The sequence below is a fragment of the Ochotona curzoniae genome, unplaced genomic scaffold (assembly GCF_017591425.1).
Source record: "Ochotona curzoniae isolate NIBS_2020 unplaced genomic scaffold, NIBS_Ocur_1.0 contig_2321, whole genome shotgun sequence".
NCBI classification, from domain to species: domain Eukaryota; kingdom Metazoa; phylum Chordata; class Mammalia; order Lagomorpha; family Ochotonidae; genus Ochotona; species Ochotona curzoniae.
In genome coordinates this window covers 23,579,424-23,592,201 of record NW_024465421.1, presented here as the reverse complement: position 1 = coordinate 23,592,201, position 12,778 = coordinate 23,579,424, and the positions used below count along the sequence as shown (strand labels likewise).

The following is a 12,778-nucleotide window of genomic DNA, read 5'->3' as shown; positions in this document are numbered from 1 at the left end:
TGCTCGGCAACTCACGTTAGGTGTTTGGTACCCCTCTTTGTGAGGGACTTAAGGGTACAGCCTCCAGACAACTAACTGTCCCAGAAAAGATTCACAGTACCCCCACCAACAAGAACCGGCAGTAGTTTCCAGAGCTGCTTATTTCCAGCAGTGTGAGTCAGAGGTCCACCAGGATCAAGGCCATCCAAAGGCCATGGTCATCTCTGCTCCAGTAGTACTTCACCCCGACTCTGCCCACATTGGGGACTGGCCAGCCTGCTTGGAGGTGGAGTCAACATCTCTTATAAAACTCCCAGAGCAGGGATCTTGGTCTTTTTGAAAAGCCAGTTATTCTGTGGAAGTGCAGGTCCCCTGTGATGCAGTGTTTAGCACGGCAGCAGTGCCGACTCAGAGACAGGTCATTTAGCTGCTTCCAGTGTACACTCTGCCCAAAGCCTGAGCCCTGAAGGGCAGTTCTTACCCTGCAGATGTCCCTCAGACCCATGGCTCTGTGTTGTGGCCTTCTCCCAGTGGGTGTCTGATCTATAGGGAATGCCTTTCCTTATGCCGCCTTGTCCGTCAGAATGACTTAGCTGGCCTCCATCTGAGTCATTAGTTTTGTGTCTTGTGCCTTTTTAAAGAGTTTCTTGTGCTTGAGATGTGCTATTTTCTTACAGGATACAACAGAGAAGGCTTCCTGGCCATACAGCATGCCGTGGATAAAGCCATCATGTGGCACCATGCCCAGACCGCGGCAGTCAGCCTGTTGGACAGCCTCAGCGTGCTCCTGAAGAGATTCCCTTACGGACCCTTTATCCAAGACAAGTTCTTCCTGGTTCTCCAGAATGATTTCCCGCTGCTCCTCATGCTCAGCTTCATCTGTTTCGAGCTCATTATCATCAATTCCATTTCACTGGAGAAAGAGAGAAAACTGAAGGTAATTCTGGCTCCTGTCCCAGAGCGGTGCAGACACTACTCGTGAAAAATCACGCAAGTAGGAATGAGCTCCAGGTTGAATTTGAACTTGAAGCACCTTCGCTTTGCTTATGGACTGGAACTGTCCAGCCCCACTCTCCCTGGATGGCAAGAGTACTGTCCCCCCACCGGGAAGGGCACTGCCCTCCGAGGGCAGATGTAAAGGAAAGGCTTGTGGGTGGTGAGCAGGCACATGGCGGTGGCACGAGGAGGCTGTCGGTGGTGGGATGCAGCGGCCCTGCTGTAATGATAGACGTAGTGAGACCCTGTGCTCACCGGGACACTTATGGAAAAACCTCAGGAAACCAGGATTTTCCATTGTGTTCCTGGACTTTCCTTTCAGTTTTCAGATTTGACTGGAGATTACCTAACAAACTAGTGCTGACATGCTTGACTTTTTTCATCAAATTGATCATGTTTTCTATTTTATCCTTTAGTCTGTTCTGTAGAGAACAGACCACTTTTAAAAGAAAAATTTCAATTCTAACCATCAATAGAATTTAAATGAGAACCCAATAAGTGTTTAGGTTCAGTTTTTAAAATGATTTATTTGAAAGACAGAGTCACTGAGAGAGAGGGAGGGAGAGACAGAAACAGATCTTCATCCACCGGTTCACTCCCCAAGTGTCTACAATGGCCAGGCTGAAGCGAATCTCCCCAGGTGTGCAGGGGCTCGAGCACTGTGGCGCTCTCCCGTTGCTCCCCCAGGGTGTATCAGCAGGGAGCTGGATCAGAAGTGGAGCCACGGGGGCCTGAACTGGCACCCATGTGGGACTTGGGTGTCACAGCAGTGGCTTCACCCTTCATACTGTGATGCCAGTCCCAAGATGTTTATTTTTATCCTCAGAACCACTGGAGTCATGCAGTATTCAAACAATGAATGTGTTGGCAGTCGACTTGCTGTTATAAATAAAGAGTAATTTATTTTTAATTGGAAAGGCAGATTCTTTACAGAGAGAAAGAGAGACAGAAAGAAAGATCTTCCATTCACTGGTTCACTCCCCAGGTGGCCACAATGATTGGAGCTGAGCCAATCCGAAGCCAGGAGCTTCTTCTGGGTCTTCCATGTGGGTGCAGGGTCCCAAGGCTTTGGGCCGTCCTCGACTGCTTTCCCAGGCCACAATCAGGGAGCTGGATGGGAAGTAGAGCAACCAAGACATGAACCAGCACCCACATGGGATCCTGGCAGCATTCAAGGCAAGGATTTAGCCACTGAGCCATTGCGCTGGGCCCATGAAGAGTCATTGTAATACAAGGTCTATTTCTCTCACACCTAAACTGTCTAAATGGCACTCACTGGTTTGTACTCTTCTTTCCAGCTGACTCAGTCTCTCTGTGAGCCAGTTCTCATCCCAGTGTGCTGGGATCTCAGGAACAGACTGATGAGCCAAACCAGTTAGAAGTGTAATGTCAGATTCTTTCTCTCCTGTCAGGAGTATATGTGCATGATGGGACTGGACAACTGGCTGCACTGGGTTGCTTGGTTCATCTTGTTCTTCGTTTCCGTCTCCGTTGCAGTTCTTGTCATGACCATTCTGTTCTGTGTAGAGGTATGTGTCTCTTTCTTCCTTCATGGTGTGCCAAGCTAGCAGTGAAAAATACATGTGATCCAGTGGGGGCGGGTGCAGATATCTAGAAGGGGATGGAAGCACAGTGATTAATTTCCACTGAGACTGGGCAGTCAGCCTTTGGCCCTCAGGACTGGGGGCAGCGGCTGCCCATCCTCACCTTCCTTCAAGTAGGGACTATGAGTGGGATACTTTTTTTTTTTTGAATAATGATTACATGGTTGATCAGGATGGGAAAGATTGAGGGTTAGGGAAAACTGGGTGAATTCATTGCTTCCAAATTAACTAGTTCTTCTTGTTGTTCCTGGGGGGAGGGGAGAAACAAAGGGGAAAGCCACTCACGACTTTCCACACGCCTCAGTACCCAGGGATGAGAAACCGCCCCCTCACATCAACCCAGAGTCTCCTTGTGTTCATATTCCAAGGGTTCTGGCCAAGTGGCTTGGATAGTTCCCCCCATTTAAGTGAGATTATTGTGGAAACATTTTATCATTCACAATTTCATTTGAATTGATTTTTATTTGTAGGTTAATTTGCTGGAGAACTGATACCTTTTTTTTTCAATTTGATAGTGTGTCATCTTTTTTTTTTAAGATTTATTTATTATTTTTATTATAAAGTGAGATATACAGAGAGGAGGAGAGACAGAGAGGAAGATCTTCCATTTGATGATTCACTCCCCAAGTGATCGTAACGGCCAGTGCTGCACCGATCTGAAGTCAGGAGCCAGGAACTTCCTCTGGGTCTCCCACGTGGGTGCAGGGTCCCAAGGCTTTGGGCCGTCCTCGACTGCTTTCCCAGGCCACAGGCGGGGAGCTGGAGGGAAAGTGGAGGTGCAGGGATTAGATCCTGCACCCATATGGGATGCCGGCACATTCAAGGTGAGGACTTTATCCACTGGGGCAGTACCTGGCCCAGTATGTCATCTTTCAATGAATGACTGAATTATAACCCGCTATTGTTTGAGTATATGGAAACCTGTCCTCTGAATTATCCAAATTGTGATAGTTTGGACAAAATAAAGCAAAATAATAATACAATATATAAAGTAAAGGAAACGTCCAGGAAATATTAAAAAGGGAAGATCTATCAGAAGGGGTATCAAAGTTTTGATCTGAAGATGACATGGGATAAAGTCACTTGTTAAAGTGAGTGGAGACAGTGCGTGCGTTAAGCAACTGCTTGCAATGCCAGTATCGTGTGTTGAGTGCAGGCCGGGCACCCGGCTGCCCTGCTGCCCAGATGGGGCCTGGGCGGCTCTGGCCCGCGGTGGCTCTGCGGCCGTGTGGAAGTGAGCACAGAGCAGGAGAGTTCTCTGTCTCTGCTTCCCTCTCCCCCATGCTGTCCATCAGTAGGACTTTCAAATAAACAAGTCAATCTCTTAAAAAATAAAACATTCAGATTGGGCCAAAAACTAAATCCAAACATAGGCTCTCTCTCTCTATATATATATATATATTATGTATAGAACATAATATATAAATGGCAGTGGATGCTAAACTGAAGTTTTGCCTTCCGTGTGAGTTGGGCCCGGCACCATGGCCTAGCAGATAAAGTCCTCGCCTTGAACACGCCGGCATCCCATATGGGCGCCGGTTCTAATCCCAGCAGCTCCACTTCTTATCCAGCTCCCTGCTTGTGACCTGGGAAAGCAGTGGAGGACGGCCCAAAGCCTTGGGACCCTGCTCCTGTGTAGGAGACCTGGAGGAAGTTCCTGGCTCCTGGCTTCGGATTGGCTCAGCTCTGGCCATTGCGCTCATTTAGGGAGTGAACCAGTGGGTGGAAGATCTTCCTATCTGTTTCCTTCTCTCTGTATATCTGACTTTGTAATAAAAATAAAATAAATCTTTAAAAATGTTTAAAAATCTCTGCTAGTTGTTTGTTTGAAGGTACTGTCAAGCTTCAGTGCGTTGACTAAGGCGCCTCACGCTTTTGCCTCGTTGTTTGTAAAGTTTGCCCTTTGTGATTGGTTTGCAGGTGAATGGTGTCGCAGTGTTCAGGAATAGTGAACCCACTTTGATATTCATTTTTCTAATGTGTTTTGCCACTGCTACAATTTTCTTTGCATTCATGATCAGCACGTTCTTCCAACGAGGTGAGTCGTGTTTCACTTTCTGCCAGGCAGGGCTTCTGCATTTCCTTTCTCCCAGCTTTGCAGTTCCCATGAGCTCCAGCCTCAGCAGTTACTGCTTCAGTGCCGAGTGTTCACTTTGAAGATTAGCACACACTCACACATAGTCACACTCACACTCTCACACACACACATACTCTCACACACACTCACACTCTCACACACACTCACACTCACACATACTCTCACACACACTCACACACACTCACACACACTCTCATTCACACTCACACATACTCTCACACACTCTGACACATACTCACACTCACACATACTCACACATACACACACTCTCACACACACTCACACATACACATACTCTCACACACTCACACTTACACACTCTCACATACTCTCACACACACTCACATACTCACACACACACACACTCTCACACTCACACATACTCTCACACATACACACACTCACACACACACACATACACATACTCTCACACACTCACACATACTCATACTCACACTCACATACACTCTCACACTTACACACACTCACACATACTCTCACACACACTCTCACATACTCTCACACACACTCACACACACTCACACACTCACACACACTCACACATACTCTCACACACACTCACACATACTCTCACACACTCACACACACTCACACATACTCTCACACACACTCACACATACTCACACACACTCACACACACTCTCACATACTCACACACACTCACACATACTCACACATACTCACACACACACTCACACATACTCACACACACTCACACACACTCTCACACACACACACTCACACATACTCACACATACACACACTCACACACACATACACATACTCTCACACACTCACACATACTCACACTCACGCACACTCACACACACTCATACACACTGACACACTCTCACACACTCACGCACACTCTCACACACACTCTCACATACTCTCACACACACTCACACACACTCACACATACTCTCACACACACTCACACACACTCACACACACTCACACTTACTCACACATACTCACACATACTCTCACACACACTGCTCTGGTATAAGGGTGAGCTTGGAGGAGGTAACGGGTATGAAGTGAACTTGGAGCATGAGCAGCATCTAAGAGTGCCTGTGTCATACGACTTACAGGATACAAGTGGTTGAAAACTGAAAATTTAAACTGTGGTCAAGTGTAAGAAACCAGCTCTGTGGCTCCTGTGGCACTGACATCACATACAGATGCCAGTTTGATCTGCCTCTTATTCTCTCTTTGTAACTAACGTTGATTAAAACTAAACAAACAAATCTTATACAGAGAAGCAGAGGGCTAGAAATAAAACACAAAGAACAATGAGATGAGTGGAGAGCAGGTGAGGGCAGGAGCGCGCCATGCTGCCCATCGTGCTGCCCAATGGCTCTGCCCCTTGCGAAGTGCTCATGGGCTGCTTCAGATTAGGCACATTCTCTCTTTACCCTGACCCTGTCTGTCTGAGGGCAACCATTTCCCCTCCTCCCACTCCTCAAGTGGACAGGGACCTTTGTCCCTTCCTCCCTAGGGCTTCAGCGTGCTGTGTTTGCATCCAGGTGTGGCGCCTGTCTCACTAAAGTCAAGCCTGTCATTTGCCTTCCGTAAAATTGTGAGAATGACGGCTCTTATAATTCAGTGTGAAAGATTAAATGTGATACTGCATATACAACGCTGAAAACAGTACCTGTTATGTTGTAGGAGCTTCATAAATATTGACAACTTTTACAAAAGAAACAGTGCAAATGCAGAAAATGACAGAAACCCTGTCAGTGCTGCATGAGGCATGCTTAGCCCAGGACGGCCTCGAGGCTTAACTGTGGCTGTTTCTTCTACATACACAGTCCTCACATTTCCATCATTATTATCAATTTATTTTTTGAAAATTTGCTTTTATTTTTATTTGAAAGGCAGAATTACACAGAGAGAAGGAGAGACACAGAAAGAGGTCTTCTATCCATTGGGTTGCTGAGTTGAGCTATTCCAAAACCAGGAGCCAGGCGCTTTCTCGGGGTCCTCCATGTGAATGCAGGGCCCAAGGCTTTGGAACATCTCTCACTACTCTTTCAGGCCGTTTACAGGAAGTTTGATGGGAAGTGGAGCAGCTGGGACTAGAATTGGCACCTGAGTGAGATTCTGGTGCCACAGAGGATTAGCCTACTATGTTTGCGGCACCAGCATTGGTTGTAACTTTTTAGAAGTTAAAACATTTGCAAACTTTAATTTAGTCCCCAAATTTCAATGAAAAATTTGGGTTTATCTCCAAATCTGAAGCTACTCTGTAGGGCCTGGAAAACCTTGACTCCGTAATAATTATCAGGTTCCCTGGTGTTAGCAGAAATTTAAAAAATATATATTTATTTCTTCACTTATTTGGAAGGTAGTTACAGAGAGGGAGAGAAAGAGAGCGGGCGCTTCCTGGGTCATTCCCTAGATGGCCACAAAGGCCGGATCTGAGCAGAATCAAAGCGGGCCTGGAGCTCTGCGGGATCCCCCATGTGCTGATGCAGGTCTAGGCTGTCTGCTGCTGCTTCCCAAAGCACATTAGCACGGAGCATCTAGGATTGGCGCTTCCCCCGGCGTGCTACCCCCTCACGTGCTGCTGGCCCAGGTTGAGCAAATCTGTGCAATGCAGCCCCGCTTCAGCTTCCTCCTCTGCCAGCGGGAGGTTTGGAGGACGAGATAAGGTGGTGTCTACAAAATGCTTCTCAGTCAGGCCCCACTTAGTAAATGCCACATAAAGCCACTACTTTCCTGACGAAAAGGTAGCAATAATATGTTTTGGGTTTTATCTTAAGATTTAGATTTTTTTTAAAAGATTTATTTTTATTTGAACACCAGATTTACAGAGAGAAGGTAAGATAGAAAAAGACTGTTCCATCTGCTGGTCCACTCTCTAGATAGCCACAATGGCCGGAAATGGGCCAGGTTGAAGCCAGGAGCCTGGAAATTCTTCTGAGTCTTCCAGGTGGGTGCAGGGTCCCAAGGCCCTGGGCTGTCCTCGACTGCTTTCCCAGGCCACATGCAGGGAGCCAGGTGGAAATGGAGCCGCCGGGACATGAACTGGCACCCCTATGGGATCCCGGCCACTAGACTACTCCACGGGGCTCTGCTGTGGTTTTGGAGGGAAAATGTTTTGGGTGGTGTTGTACCTTTTCTTGAGGATCTGCTTTTTTATCTTTCACTGGTAAGAGTCTTAACTATGAAAGGCCTTCAGAAAGTTCATAGGAATTTAATATTATTGGAAAAAACTGTGGATGAATTTCAAAAATTACTTGTGCTTGACCTAGAGCATTTTCTCAACTGATTAATCCTCCGCCTCCAAGTAGGGAGTCCTGTGGGGGTGCCAGTGTGTATCCTAGCTTCCCTGCTTCCCATCCAGCTCCCTGCTTATGGCCTGGGAAAGCAGTCAACACGGCCCTAAGCGTTGGGACCCTGCACCCACTTGGGAGACCTCGAAGAGGTTCCTGGCTTCAGATCAGCTCAGCTGCAGCCATTGTGGTCGCTTGGGAGTAAATCATCAGAAGGAAGGTCTTTCTCTCTGTCTCTCCTCTGTATATCTGCCTTTCCAATGAAAATAAATCATTTTTTAAAAATTACTTGTACCAAAACAAACTTGTTGTTTTCTGCAACCTTGTTAAATATCTCAATAAAAGGTTTTATTTATCTGAAAAAGAGACAGAAACAGAAAGGAAAAGATCTCTCATCTGCTGGTTCACCTCCCAAAGGACCAGAGCATCCAGGTGTCTGAGCCAAGCCGGAGCCAGGAACTGGATGTAGGAAGTCCAGGAAGGGCTCTCGCGTGGGCAGCAGGGGCCCAAGTGCTGGAGCTGTCTGCTGCCTTCCTGCTGTTGGAAGTGGAGAAGCCGCACTCAGAGCAGCACTTCCAAGTGGGATGCTGGCAGCACGGGCGCAGCGTAGCAGGTTGTGCCCCAACACAGGCTCAATCAAAGCGCTTACAAAAATCTCCTCCTTGTGAAACTGCTGAGTTCACAGCACTAACCTGACTGACCCAGAGTGGCGCCTGAGCCACAGTGGGTGGTGCCCTATTGCCCCCTTCTCTTGCAGCCCATGTTGGAACTGCTGTGGGAGGCATCGTCTTCTTCCTCACCTACCTGCCGTACCTGTACCTCGGCTTCAACTACTTGCAGCGGAGTCCTCTCCAGAAGATCCTCCTGTGCCTCTTCTCCAATGTAGCCATGGCGGTGGGAGTCCGACTCATCGCTACCTTGGAGGCAGAAGGTGAGCCTCACCCGGCGCAAGCCAAATCTGCTCAACTGGCACGGTTCCCTCCACACCCGGAGCTTTCTCAGACGCCTTGCAAAGCTGGGTGGTGCACTAAAGCTGCACAGAGCAGGCTGCATGCCTGCATCCCAGGCAGCCTGCGTTTGCTCTGCCACTGGGGCTCCCAGCTGGTGTACAGCATGCTGCATCACGGTGTCCACAAAGGACCTTAGGGAAGGTGGCCATCAAGAAACTAGAACAGAAAAAAATTAATTAAGTTTAAATAAGAAATTAAAACCAAAAAAATACCTCCTGTGAAATTGTTCAAGTCAGCTCTTTGGGATGTTGTGGTCTAGGGCTGTTTTTTTTTTTTTTTTTAAGATTTTATTTTTATTGTAAAGTCACATATACAGAGAGGAGGAGAGACAGAGGAATATCTTCCCTCCACTGGTTCACTCCACAAGTGGCCGCAACAGCTGGAGCTGAGCCAATCTGAAGCCAGGAGCCAGGAGCTTCTTCCAGGTCTCCCACGCTGGTGCAGGGTCCCAAGGCTTTCGGTTGTCCTGCTTTCCTAGGCCACAAGCAGGGAGCTGGATGGGAAGTGGGGCTGCCGGGATTAGAACTGCATCCATATGGGAATATGGGCGTGTAAGGCAAAGACTTTATAGCCCCTAGGCCACCCTGCTGAGCCTGGGCTGGATTTGTTCTGCAGGAGTCCTGGCAGCTATTTGGTTTTTATTATTTTATTTTATTTATTTATTTTTTGAGAGCCAGTTAGAGATACATGCATGCTGAGGAACAGAGCAATTCCTGCTTCTGGTTTTCTCCCCTAAATGCCTTTAGAAACCACAGAGCCGGGGATTCAGTCCAGGTCCGTCCCAGGGGTGGCAGGGATGCAGTGGGTGGAGCCTTTATCACTGGCTATGCCAGCGTCTCTATGCCTAACAGGAGGCTGCACCAGCAGCTGGACCTGGGGATTGAACCTGGGCCTACTGATGGGGTGTGGGTTCCCAGCACCCAGGCTGAACGCCTGCTCCTGGCACCACGCAGTGCGCTGGTTCAGGCTGCTGCAAAGACTGAGCTCCTCCCTAGGTGCCTGGAAGAGACAATGTGCTCTCTGCAGGGAGGCACCTTCACCTGCACTGTGATGGATGCAGCAACACAGAGGAAAAGAAGTACTTGAAGACAAGAGGAAACGAAACATCATATATGAGAACCAAAAAAGGGGCCCGGCGTGATAGCATAGTGGTTAAAGTCCTTGACTTGAACGTGCCGGGATCCCATATGGCCGCCGGTTCTAATCCCAGTAGCCCTGCTTCCCATCCAGCTCTTGACTTGTGGCCTGGGAAAGTAGTCGAGGATGGCCGAAAGTGGGATCCTGCACCTGCATGGGAGGGCTGGAAGAACTCCTGGCTCCTGGCTTCAGACTGGCTCAGCTCTAGCCGTTGCGGCCGCTTGGGGAGTGAATCATCGGATAGAAGATCTTTCTCTCTATCTCTCTGTGTATCTGCCTTTCCAAGAAAAACAAATAAATAAATAAAACCAAAAAATAACAAAAAAGAAGAGAGTAGAACAGATTCACAAAGGACATACATGGTACAATGGCAGTGCTAATTATATATTTAAGGGTCTACTTCCTTTCTTTTTGAGATTTACTTATTTTTCCTGGAAAGGCTGACGTACAGAAAGGAGAGACAGAAGGATCCTCTATCCCCTGGCCCCTTCCCAAGTGGCTGCAGCAGCTGGAGCTGCGCTGATCTGAAGCCAGGAGTCGGGAGCTTCTTCTGGGTTTCCAGTGGATGAAAGATTTTTGTCTCTTTTTCTCTGTCAATCTGATTTCCCAATAAAAATAAATTATATATATATATATATAAATTATATATATATATATATATATATATATGAGAGAGAGAGAGAATGAAAATGAATGAAGCAGTCAGGACCAGAGTTAGCAGCCTGCTACGGGACGCGGGCATCCCAAGCAGCGCTCTCCCCTTATGCCACTTGGGTCACTATTTATCCAAGTGCTTAAGTTTTGAGCTGCAGCGTTTCCTGCAAACACAGCCCCTGGGGCAGCAAGTGATGGCTCAAGTCCCTGCCGCCCGTGTGGCAGACCTGGGCAGAGCCGTCTTCAGCCTGACCCGGGCCTGGCTAGGGTGGACGTGAGCGAGCCAGTAGATGGAGGATACCTCTTGTGCATGTATGCTGTCACTCTGCTTCTCAAATAAAGAAACTTCAGGAAAAAAGTGGAATCATCAGAAAATTCTCCATTAATGCAAGAAGGGCAGAAAGTAAGAAATGAGGAAGAACATGCAGGGAAGAGCTGACACAATGGAATTTTCCGTAAGATTAATACTTGCATAATATGTAGATAGTTTAAGCATAGCAATTAAAAAAACACGTCAGGTGACTGGTGTGATGGCCTACCAGGCCAGTCCTCTGCCTGCAGTACCAGAACCCCAAGTGGGCACTGGTTCTAGTCCTAGATGCTCCACTTGGAATTCCCTGCTGAGGCACCTGGGGAGGCAGCGAAGGGTGGCACTTGTTCATGGAGGCCAGGAGGGTGGAATTCTTGCCGTTTCTGCCTTTGGCCTCACCCAGACCTGGCTGCTACATCCATTTCAGTGGCAGATATTTCTGTCTGTCTTCCCCCGTCCTTTCTTTTTCTCCAAATGACAGAATTCAAGTATATGCTGCTTATCGACATACTATAGGGCTGGGTTTACAATGGGGAGGTGTACCTGTAGCATTTTGGGGGTGACCAATTTGGGCAGAGGTTTTTCACAGATGTTTGCCTTGTAATGCTCATGCATGTAATGTCTGCCCGTGGAGAGAGGTGCTTTTTCTCTTGTGTTTGGACATGGCGGATTTTGCCTTGGCTGGTTAGAGCTGTATTCTGACTGTGGTGCGCTGCAACTTCAGAATCAGCCCTGAGCTGTGTGCCTGGAGCGGAAAGGACAGAACAGAGCAGAGCTCTCAGTAGTCAGTAAACCAGGACCTCACCCTTGCTTGGCTCACAGTGAACCAGAAGCTTCGGCCTGCCCAGTGCAGGGCCGGGGGCTGGCATCCCAGTGCACTGGGCAGAGCTGCCAGCAACCCCTGTCCTGCTGACGTCCCCTGTGGATGTCAGCATTGGAGCTTTGTTTGAGTCCAGCCCAGATGCCTGCTGATGGTCAGGTAAGTCAGTGCAAGAAAGCCCAAGTGTTCTGCTGCCTACCTGCGAGATTGGGAGGAAGCTCCTGGCCCCCAGCTTCTACCTAGCCCAGCGCTGGCTGTTAGCTATCAAGGGAGGAAACCAGTGGAGGAAAGAGATCTACCCCCAAAAAATTCTAAAAAATAAAACAAGAAAGGGAAGAAGGAAGGAGGAAAGAGAAAAAGAAACACAGAGCCTGGTCTCTGATATGTCCACATTTACCTGGTCTGAATCTGCATGTCATTTATTGGTTTGTTTGTTTATTATGTATTAAAAAGGCAGATTTACAAAGAGGAGGAGAGACTGAGAAAGATCTTCCATCTACTGATTCACTCTCCAAGTAGCTGAAATGGCCAGAGCTGGGCTGATCTGAAGCCAGGAGTCAGGAGCCTCTTCTGGGTCTCCCACACAGATTCAGGGTCCCAAGGCTTTGGGCCGTCCTTGACTGCTTTCCCAGGCCACAGGCAGGGAGCTGGATGGGAAGTGGAGCACGCGAGACACGAGCTAGCACCCGTATGGGTTGGTGACACAGGTAGAAGAATATTAGCCAGTTGGGTGATCACAGCAGCCACTCCTGCCCTGCCTGAAGCTGCAGAATTTGCATTTTGCCTGGTGGTTGGTAAGCACGTTAATGCTTGAGGAACCCGGATGCAGGCTCTCTGCTCACCAAACTTGAGTCTCCTGTTGTCTCTG

The 12,778-nt window shown here is 48.1% G+C and overlaps 1 protein-coding gene across 1 annotated transcript in view; it reads left to right on the top strand.

Moving 5' to 3' along the window:
- LOC121151897 (ATP-binding cassette sub-family A member 17-like) overlaps positions 1 to 12,778 on the top strand; it is a 56,108-nt gene that overhangs the window by 7,945 nt on the left and 35,385 nt on the right. Inside the window, exons 5-8 of the mRNA XM_040973750.1 lie at positions 657 to 916; positions 2,388 to 2,504; positions 4,500 to 4,617; positions 8,737 to 8,910. Of these exons, the coding sequence (XP_040829684.1) occupies positions 657 to 916; positions 2,388 to 2,504; positions 4,500 to 4,617; positions 8,737 to 8,910 (669 nt within the window). The remainder of the gene's footprint in view (positions 1 to 656; positions 917 to 2,387; positions 2,505 to 4,499; positions 4,618 to 8,736; positions 8,911 to 12,778) is intronic.